This window comes from Etheostoma spectabile, chromosome 13 (assembly GCF_008692095.1).
Source record: "Etheostoma spectabile isolate EspeVRDwgs_2016 chromosome 13, UIUC_Espe_1.0, whole genome shotgun sequence".
Taxonomy (NCBI): domain Eukaryota; kingdom Metazoa; phylum Chordata; class Actinopteri; order Perciformes; family Percidae; genus Etheostoma; species Etheostoma spectabile.
This window is the reverse complement of record NC_045745.1, coordinates 18,819,296-18,830,689: the sequence shown is the minus strand read 5'-3', so window position 1 is coordinate 18,830,689 and position 11,394 is coordinate 18,819,296. Positions and strand designations below refer to the sequence as shown.

The window sequence follows — 11,394 nt, the reverse complement described above, 5'->3', positions numbered from 1 at the left end:
CTATCTATCTATCTATCTATCTAATAGCATTAAAGAATGGTCAGTTTTAATATCAGGACACTTGTAAACTGCAGGGTTGTTTTGAAAAGTCAATACAGGATAGAAAATGTAACTTATTAGGCCTACTCATTTCAGCTATTGGAACCCAAATCTAGTTAAAAACATAACTTAAAACAGAGTCTCGGACTCGCAAGTAGGGCCGCAACAAACAATTATTAGAGATAGGTATGGGGAGATAAAGATAGGCCTGGGGAACTTTCCACAAGATCATCTCTCAACGCAAATCAAACCAGCTATTAAGCTAACTGAAATAAAACCATGCCAATCTCTAGGTATGGTGAAGGGTATGTAATGATGGGGGGTTATTTTAATTCCAAAGGCCAAGGGAATTTTATCAGGATGCATAGTTTCCTGGATCCATGAAATAACTGGCCTTTAAAAATAAAAATCTGCCTTCCTCTATGGGAATTTAACATAGGGGTGTGTATACTTATGCCCCTCTGTATTTTAAGGAAGAATATTTTTTTATTTACGATACATTATTCATTCACAAAGAAAATTGGTGTCCTTAAAAGGTTGGATTATCCTAAATATTTTGAATTAATGCATTAAGATAAATTTCCAAAAGATGTTTTTTATTCTTATTTTTAATCAACTTTAGCATGTGTGTGTAAACTTTCTCAAGCCACTGTACATATGTATGTATGTATGTATGTATGTATACATACATATACATATGTTTGTATGTATATTAGTGAAAGACAATAATAAAGTTTACATAGCACTTATCAAAATCAACGACTACACAGGGCAGGCATAAGGCAATAAAATAATTAGACTTAAAACTGTAAAATTTAGATCAAAAGTAACATAAAAGAACAAAATAAAATATCAAATACACACATACACACACTTTTTCATATTTTAACATATACAGTACATATATAGATGCAGTGACATACACACACAACCTCACAGGGATGCAAATTAAACTAGAATTATAAGGAAGCCTTGTGGTAAAAGTGAGTTTTCAAGAGCAACTTAAAAGTAGATCAGTGATTTAGTCTGAAATCCTTGGGCAGATATTTTCATAGTAGCGACAGAAAAACGCTCTGTCCACTCAGCCCTCAACATTGGCCAAGGATCAGCCAGGAGGTTCCTAGCGATGTGTCAGAACCCAATGTGACGTCTTCAAATTGCATTTTTGTCAATTAAAAATCCGAAACACTAAAATATTGATTTACAATTGTAAGAAAAGCTGGAACTAGCAAATGTTTGGGATTTGTGCTTGATAAATAACTCCAATGATTAATTGATTATCAGAGTGGTTCTTTAGTTACGATTCTTCAGAATCCAGTGTCAGTATAGAGTGTGTCTTAAAATTACGGAATATAAATTATACATATAGGAAGTGGAAAATGCCCAGTGAAGTGAACAAAGGAAAACCATACCATTGTAAAAATATAGAATACTATCTGCTAGCGGTGGATCGGACTGCCTCCTTAAAATTTAATGTGAATACAAGACATTTAAGGGAAACCAGTTCTACACAAAGTGCACATCAAGTTGTTGTAAATATTTGAAGCCTTCAGAGGCCTTCCCTTAGGGTGTTTCCCCCACACACAAGCATCAGCTGCAGCAGTGTGTGTCTGTCAGGATGCTGCTGGCTGTCGGGGTGGGGGCTCACTGACACAGTAGCAAGCTGCAAACACAAGTCAGATGGGAACGGAGGCCAGAACGCAAGAGAGAAGCTAAAGAGGGGTCTGCAGCGGGACAAAATAAATCAAAGGAGAATTTCTGGTCATATTACATCCGTTTGTCAAAAGGTTTCTATAGAGCAAAGGGTGTGTAAATGAGATCTTGGTTTTTCCCTTAGTTGGTGTCAACTTGGATCTGTGTAGCATAGTTATTTAACCTTTTGGAAAGTCACCGTCACAGAAGACGTCCAAGTGTCACTGGACTAGACTAGTGCTGCAAAAATTAGTTGAGTTCAGAGGTTTTCAAACTTTGAGGTGTGTGAGAGTCTAAACAAACGTACGTGTTATACCTGGGTACGTATATTTCTAGATTCACTGTGACTTACACTTCATTTATTCACTTTTAATGTGAATAAACATCCGTAAATCGGCTTTCATAAAAGAAAAATGCTGCTTATAACTTCAGAGCTTGCCTGACATTAATCATAATTTTTTTGTCTTCTTCAGTATCAAAGGAATCCAGAAATAGTTTGCCTATCTGTATATCCATGGGTAAATTGCAAACATGAATTGCTAGAACATTCTGCGTACTTTTAGACGGAACGGCCATTTCAATCTCTCCGGTTTCAAAAATAACATTGTACGCAACAGAACAACAGAAACTAATCACTTCATCTCTCTTCTCTTCCTTACCAAACCAAGATTTTAAAAATCTCTGCAAAGACCATAGATTTTAGAAAGACTAGTTTTCAGAGGGGAATTCCCTGTTTGCGTGTAAACAACAGGCACAAACAAAGGGAAATGTCTCCGTTTGTCAAAATAACCATGTACATGTATGGGGCTTTGATGGTTACTAATAATGTAAACAATGACTCTACTCTATTAAAGTGCTCATATTATGCTTGTTCCTTTTCCTTTTATTGTGTGCACATTATAGGTTCTAGTAACACACAGGGTGAAAAGAAGCGCTGCAGCAATGGGCTGTACAACAAAAATATGGTGTTTTTTAGAAGAATAAGCCATGTAAACCTATTCTGATATAACATCTAAATACAATTATGAACCTGAAAATGAGCATAATATGAGCACCTAAAGTGTCCCAGTGAGTTGTGACAGTGAGCATGCACAATACCAAGACCCTGAGAGTGAGAAGACTGTAAAGAAAAGGCCTATTGCTGACAGACATTTTGTTTTCACCATCAGTCAGCTATAAACGCACAGCATTTCAAACTGGTCCATGCCCCATTTCACTTTGAAGCACCTAGGGCCCCTCTCTGCCATTTACTGTTGGCCTGGTGATATGGTGGCTTGAGAACTGACTGTGTTGTTTCCTCACCCTGAGACAGTTAACCAGAAGCTTTTCATTCTTGTCATACTTTGCTGCTCCTCTCTGAACTAGCTTGGGTGGATCGACGCCTTGTTAAGACTGCCAGCCCAAATCTGCTTTTTTGGCATTAATTTCGCGTTCACAGACCTTCTTCTACAGCACTGTGGAGCAGGGTCTGGACGGTCCACACAGCATTCCCGGATAGAAAGAAAATGTGCTCTAGTTTATTGGCATTTCTTTAAACTAATCACAATCATCATGGGCGGTGCTAAGCGCCGGACAGAGCCATGGTGCTGCTGCAAAATAGCCTCGGGAAGAACACGTTTTGGTGGAATGTGTATGTTCAAAAGGTTGTTGCAAAAGAAAACTCTGATTGGACAGATAGTCCAGTTAGCTGTCTGGATTTATCCTGCAGAGATCTGAGGAGCAGTTAACCCTAGTCGTCATAAATCCACCAGAACTTAAAATTCCAACATAAAGAAAGGGGAAGGTAACAGACATCTGGCTGAAAAGAGGGACTTCCCGGAAATGGAACGTTGTGGATTAAGACAATATCCAGATTGATTTTAGAGAGTCTGAATAGCTAAAAAACACATGAAGTTTGATTTTTGCAAATCAAATCCAAACCACATTTGGAGGTGGTTTGAAATGTGATTCCTACTGATGCATCTCAGTCAGTCTGGACGCTCTGGCTGCTCAAATCGGATTGTGTATTACAAGGGAAATAATTTGTGCCTCTGCTTATGCAGATAATAAATTAAAAACACAGAGGCTCTCTAGTCTGAAGCAGTGTAAACCAAGACAACCTTTATTTACTTCCACATTGCCAATGGCATTGTAGCTTTCCGGTTTTACCTTTCACAATAAAAGCCCAACTTAAACTCACTCGTTGGAGAGAGGCAAGTCAATAAAATAGCTTAACGTCATTTGCAACCTGACACACTATGGCGACGCCAAATCCAGAGTGACGGAAGTGCTGAGCAGATGCTTCTCCGAAGGCTCAGATATGCTTTGAATAAGCATGGTGAGGTTCCAGAAGCAAGCCTGTGTGACCTGAAGTGTAAATTTCCAATGCGGTGTTAGACAAAAAACATTGCTCGCACCAACTTTGTGCAGTTATGCAGCTACCACATGTGAAAGTGTAAACAAAACAGGGTTGATGGAAAAGGAGCATGCAGGCCTTTTTTTCTCCTTCCCTGGATGAACAAAAGCTTATATAAATCACAGACTTCTCCTATTTTAAAAACAACTCACAAATCCAGAGAGTCATTGCACCGGTTTCCTTCCAGGCCGGCTACCGGAGGTCACACCCTCCCCCTCCAGCAATCTATCTGAATATCTCCACAAGCATTAATGTTGTTTGACAAGCTCTGCGTTTACCATGATTAACAGACAAAGAATGGTCACTTCCTCTTCCTCATCCTTGTAAACCTGTTACTGAGTATCACAAGCAATACAGGATTTTGAAAAATGCTTTTGTTCAAAGCAACTCACAATAAAAGTACATTCAGTCTCAAAAGGAACAAGAGTGAGATGTAAAAAGAATTTCAAGTTTTTGACTGTGGCTAGGCTGCTACCTGACTTGACATAAAGCACATTCCCTTGACTTGGCTTTATGTTTCACAAACAACATCACATGTAGAAACACTTAAAACATGGTGACAGCGTGAATAGATTTTTCTTTTATGTATGTATGTAATAAACTCCGATTGTGCTTAAGCTCATTATTGCTTCGCTCAGCTCATGTCAGATTACTTTAGTGGTGTTGCCTGACACATTGAGACACACACACACACACACACACACACACACACACACACACACACACACACACACACACACACACACACACACACACACACACACACACACACACACACACACGCGCCCGCCCACCTCATCCATTACTGTGCAGTTTGGTGGGGTTTCTAACTCGTCTAGCGTGTATGCAGAGCCTGCCTCCACCTCTCGGCTCAGTGCATTTGGGTTGGTTTAGCTGGGCTGTGCTCTGCTCTCAGGCTGTCTGTGTTCTGTGACATCATCCTGCAAGTATGCAATCCTTCGTGGCTGACCCAGACGTGTGGCCCCATTCATCTCAAGGTGCTGTCTGTCTGTTCCTCTACAGCCCTTATATGCTGTCTCTTGTCACGGGCCGACACTTCATCTGATGGGTTAGATAAGGGAGATCAAAGGTGAAAACGCTTACAACCCACTAGTTTTGTCTGTCTTATTTTGGTTGGTTGTACATCAGTAATATTTGGGCTTTTAGTTTCACAATGCTCTCTCCTAAATGCAGATTGATTATGGAGTGGTTGTGAGTGGTCAGCAGCGGTGGTGATTGGAGATAATTCTTAGTTTTGAGGACAGGTGGTGCATCTTGTTGCACCCAGTTTGATTGAATGGGAAAACATGATGACAAAGAGGCTAAATTATGACGGTTTTATATCTGTATTGTACAAGCAGTGTATTAACATTGCTTGTACAATGTGCCTGTGGTGATCAGTGCTAAAGTAATATAAAGGACTAGCTTTAAAAGGTTGTTGTAATTATTCCAAAGAAGTGTTAGTCTTACATCCTGCAACTTTGTAGTGACATTTATTCCCAACTAAGGACGTTTTCATTTTCCACACTCTCTGCACTCTGTTATGAATCTCTGAATGAGTTAATTTGTCTGGCTGCTTCTTATAAAGTGTATATTTTCCCTGCAAGCCCTGATTACCTATCATAATATTAGGCGATGAGTTTTGCATCTGCAGAATGTACGCAGGGTCTTTCATTTGCATAGGAATGTGAATACTTCGGCTTCAGCGCTTCTTACCTCTGAATGTTTTCCCCATGTGTTTTCCTCACACGCAACCAGACTTTTAAAGATTTGTTTTGTTTGTGTCCCTCAGAATGAAGAGAAGCGTAACCTGAGTTTAGGTGGACATGTTGGATTTGACAGCCTCCCTGACCAACTGGTCAGTAAATCGGTCACACAGGGATTTTGTTTTAACATTCTCTGTGTAGGTGAGTACAAAATGACAGAGTGTGAGCAATGGGTGCGAGTGTGACAGAATGTTAAATACTGTTTACATTTAGCAACTCACAGAAATGCCATGCTGTGATTAGTTTTCCTCCAAACATGTGTAACTACAACAATACAGTAGTGACGATCTGTTGTTTTTCCTGGCATAACAGAAATGCGCAACTGTGTTGCTGAAATAAAAACTCATGTCTGAAAGCTGATGACTGACTCTCTCTGTCTTATCTCTTTGTACTTCCTACCACTCACAGGGGAGACTGGAATCGGCAAGTCAACGTTAATGAACACGCTCTTCAACACCATGTTTGAGAACGAGGAGGCGAGCCATTATCAGAATGGCGTGTATCTGCGGCCGCGAACATACGACCTGCAAGAAAGCAACGTCCACCTCAAACTGACGATTGTTGACACTGTTGGCTTTGGTGATCAGATCAACAAAGATGACAGGTGAGGATGGTGAAATGATCAATCAATCGATTGATTTGATGACGGCATGTGTGCAGGTCAAACAATGTCTAGATGCCAGGATGCAAATAAGGTGTTTCAATAGCATTATAGTGACTATATTTCAGTTTGAAGCTGCTCCTAGTTCATGACCTGTAGATGTTGGAGTTGTGGAAGAAGCACTCCCATCTTTTAATTTGAGGAAAAGTACCAACGCAGCAAAGTAAAAATACTCCATTACAAGTAGAAGTATTTCATTCAAAATCATATGTACTTAAAAGTACAGAAATATTATCAGAAAACTGTACTTAAAAGTAAAACGACTTGTTCTGCAGAAAAAGGGCCCCGTGAGCTATGTATTCTCATACTGAAGAGATTGTTAATACTGATGCATCAATGTTTAAGCAGCATTATACTGTTGTCAGATAAGTGTAGTGGAGTGAAATAAAATATTTCACTTTAGAGTGGAGTACAAGTATAAAGTCCTACACTTTTAAACCAATTTCAACCCAGTTTTAGATTAATTAATGAACATGAATTGATCCTTTCGGAAATTCATCTCGTACCATACAGACATCAGACAGACAACAACAGGGCCACTAAACCCTCCCTCACCCCACACAACAACAATACACAACACCAAATATCTCTACATTATAAAATAGTGAAGTGCAGGATCATTAGCGCCAGTGGGCTATCAATAGTAAGGTGCGACATCATCACTGATATTTTATTATTATACCAAAGTGCAGTATTATCACACAGAAGCCATACTCTTAGATGTTAGTTGATCAGCCAATTACCAAAACCACACAGTCCATGGTTTAAATTGAGCTGTTGCAGAATTTAGATGACACTGGATAAAACATCTCACAAACGGTGCCATTTACCGCATTTGGACAGTTTTGACGGAGTCTGAAAAACGGTACTGATTGTTGTTTTATGAGTCAAATCCTAATCATCTGCTAGTCTAAGTACATGCATTAAACACACACTTCAGTGTGTTTTCCATTTGAATCCTGACTGTTGCATTGACAGTTTCTTGTCAATCTTTATCCAAATCTACCTTTCCATTTTCAAGATGGCAACGTCATAGTTTTGTCCGAATCAGGTCTGTGTTGCTTAGGGATACAAATGTGAGAAACAGACACACAGATTTGGGTTTTCTCTGTAGGATGGAAATAAGACGAGGTGGAACAGCATTAAAGAGGAAATATCTGGGGGCTTTCTAACATGCAGCTGTTGAATGAAGTGTTCTGGTTGTGACCTAGCCAGCAAGCACCTCTCACGCCCTTTGATAGCAGTATTCTCCATAGGCTGTATAAACCAACATGCTGAAGACCTGAACCCTGCAGCGGACTGTAAATGCACACAGAGAGTGCCTCAAAAGGTCAGAGTTGGTGCATTCCTTAGAGAAGATTGAAGATAGATGTGAAGAGAGAGGACAGATGACTGTAAACATGGCGCTGGCTGAGGATATAAAATATATTGTTTGTCTGTAGTGTCATTTATTATTTTCCCGGAGTATTCCCCAGAGCGGTGGGGGTAGGTCAGTCCCAACAACAACTCCCCCACCCACTCCCCCCAGCCCCACACCCCGCCGCCAAATGTTTTAGGTATGAAACGGAACTGACACTTGGCTGCAACACAAACAAATACAATAATATTATTCACCTCTATTCACACACATTGAGGCATATTATCAGCTGGGATTGAACTATATTTTTTTTGAGGAACTATAGGGCACTTAACAACAACTACAACAGGTCTACAAAATGAATTTTACAAGAAATTCTTTATTGGGAAACCAAAACCCAAATGAATACACCTACACACTATTTCCAATTTATATTATATTACTGTTAGTGATGGCTAGAATAGGATTGTCTTTCAAACAGGTGTGACGGAGGCAACTTCTCTCTTTTGATGCTTTATCTTCTGTTATTGTTTCTGTTATTTCATGGATTTTACAAATTTGAGTATGACACGTTATGCCGAAAAACCGCTTAAATCTGAGCATGCACGACTCAAATCTGCACTCAACTTACATATGGCAGTGATTGTGGTATTCAGAGTTGTGTTACATAAATTTTGTGTCTCGTTTCTTTAAGCTTACACATGCAAAAAGCTCATAAGCAAACACTATAAACCTTTGATGATTTCATATATATATATATATCGCACATTACTAATTTTTTTAATTTACTGGTGCCACGCTAGGCTACAAAGGCCATCGGAGCACTGTGAGAGACGACAGGATATTTTGCAGAATCTGTGATTTGTTTCTACCAGACTCCCATAAGCCGAGCACAAATGTCATGCAGCACTAAGCTGTACAGCTCTAAGCTGAGATCTCTTGGCATAGAATCAGATACATAGTTACTGAAAACATAAGGTTAATTTCCCCAGTGACAAGTCCATATTTCCTTTTTATATTAAAACACATGATTATAAAGATAAATATGTTTTTTACCTCTACGGACATAGATACATAAAGTTTCTCTTTGGCTGTCTCCACAGTTACAAGCCCATCGTCGACTACATCGACACTCAGTTTGAAAACTATCTCCAGGAAGAGCTGAAGATCAAACGCTCACTGTTTAACTACCACGACACCAGGATCCACATCTGCCTTTATTTCATTGCCCCAACAGGACACTCCCTCAAGTCCCTGGACCTCGTCACCATGAAAAAACTGGACAGCAAGGTACACACAATTGACACACATCCATATGGTGTGGTTTTCCCCTTTGGCAAAAAACACACCCGCACACTCCCAGTCCTTTCCCATTGTCTGTGATAACTATCAGTGTTGCTGAAATCCAATCTCCCTTTCACTGTGACCGGTGTGCATTTCACTGAGACGTGGACATCCCTGATCTTTTTGTTGGGGTGTGGACTCTCTGTGTCCCAAAAGAAAAGGGAAACGAAAAGAAAAATGTTGCAGTAAATGTGCAAGCTTCCATTTTATTGTACAGGATTTCAAGAAAAGTTCACAGGACCTGCCCTAGGCCCTCTGCCCAAGGTTTCACACTTATATGCCAAAATGTTTTTTTCAAGCCAAAATGTTTTTTGCAAGTGAAAATGTTGCTGGGTTTTAAAGTCCATCCTCCTCTCTAAATGGCCCTACAATACTATATACAGTATAAGATTAAAAAAAAAACTGGTCCTTGTAAGGCAGTGATATACATTGATAAATAAATAATACGTCCTCATCATGGTCATCTTACTAATACTCAGTACATATTTGCAATTTAAATGCCAGTTGTATAGCAGTCAATAGTCACATTCAGAGCCACATTGATTTGTGGCTTTTTCATTGCTCTCGTGTGGGTATTGCTACACAGATTATTGGTCAGTGGATCTGTGTTTTGCCATACATTCAATGAGTGCAGCTCAGTAGAGACACAATCACTTGCTTGGCCCCAATTAGACAGCTGATTGAAAAAAATCTCATCATTATAGTACTTGGACCATGAAAGTAGGGGATGGGGAGCGAGAGTAAGTTTTAGTGGGGGAGGACAGCGTCACAAAGTGCAAGAAGGTGAATTTTAAGGTCTAGGTTAAACACATTATTTATTTGTTGAGATTACATTATTATTATTATTATTACGTCATAATTTTGGGCAAATCTTTTTCTTTGTCAGTGGTTTTCCTTGAACTTTTCAGTTGATGATTAAGCCTCTGTAACTTGCTTTATTGTTACCTGATCACTTTTTTTCGTAAACCAAAGAAATATATAGGCATTAATATTATACAAATAATTTGTATACATATACGGTATTGAGGATTTCTTTATGCTAGATACCACACTTAAATAATTAAAACCTGTTGACATTTTGATGAGATGTTTTGGGGAAAAGAAGCCTTGTGATTAACACAGCTAAAACCGTTGTGGTTTTTGATCCTAAATCTTAGTTTCAACGTGTGGGAAGTGTGGAATTTTAGGAAGGGAAAGGATCCTCCAAACATTTTTAAGCACATGTTCACATAGTTCAGTAAAGAAGATATGACTGAGAAAGAGGCAGGTTAAATGCAAGTGAAAGTATTTGACCTTAACTGAGAAAGGTGCATGTACATAGATGACGAAATTTGTCTTTTTGTTTAATCACGTGAGTTTACGGATCTGTACTGTATATGCTTGGTGTTTCCAAGCAACAGTGATGAAGTTTTGTTACACCAGGCTTATTGATTTACACAGTGATGTATACATATAACTACTGTTTGCACTGTTGTATGAATGACAAAGTGGCAGCTTCAGGCCTCTTTGTTTTTGGTGATGCAATGATTATAACACCAGATCAAAGCAGATGGTCGGCTTGTGACCAGAACCTGCTGGCTTACCTTTGCCAACTGTCAACGCACGGCTGCGCATCTCTGCCAAATATGTCCCAGTACTATTCCAAACAATGACCGGATACTTCAGCCAACTGTCATTCTCAAGGGAAACTTAATATCTTTATTACGACATCAGAAAAAAAAAAGTTTTGTCATTGTTATATATTACACAGTGGATCTTAACCCTGTTTTTTGTAGGTTTTGGGGATGTTTAAATTCGTAAATGTTAAGAAATCAGAATACTTTTCTGACCTGAGAGAAAAAAACAAAATGCAAATGACTGAGAGGACTTTACATAGAAAATGGGCCAAGATCCAAATGATCCAAGATCCTATGAGGTGACAGAGCTGACCGAGCCTCTGTGCATTCTTTAACAGCCAACAGAGTTATTAAAACCTGGGACCCTATGTTTGCCAACTGCCTCCTGATGCCATCCAAACCACCACAACCAGCCTCTTCTTTGAAGCTAGTCATGGTAGCTTACCTGAGCTATTTTCACAGGACAGATGAAATGGGAGAGAGAGAGGGATGGACATGCAGCAAAGGACCGCCAGAGTTCATTC

The 11,394-nt window shown here is 39.3% G+C and overlaps 1 protein-coding gene across 2 annotated transcripts in view; it reads left to right on the top strand.

Moving 5' to 3' along the window:
- septin8a (septin 8a) overlaps positions 1–11,394 on the top strand; it is a 39,195-nt gene that overhangs the window by 5,938 nt on the left and 21,863 nt on the right. For both annotated transcript variants that reach the window (XM_032533283.1, XM_032533284.1), the window contains exons 2-4: positions 5,919–6,033; positions 6,301–6,496; positions 9,014–9,200. In XM_032533283.1, coding sequence (XP_032389174.1) covers positions 5,919–6,033; positions 6,301–6,496; positions 9,014–9,200 — 498 coding nt within the window. The remainder of the gene's footprint in view (positions 1–5,918; positions 6,034–6,300; positions 6,497–9,013; positions 9,201–11,394) is intronic.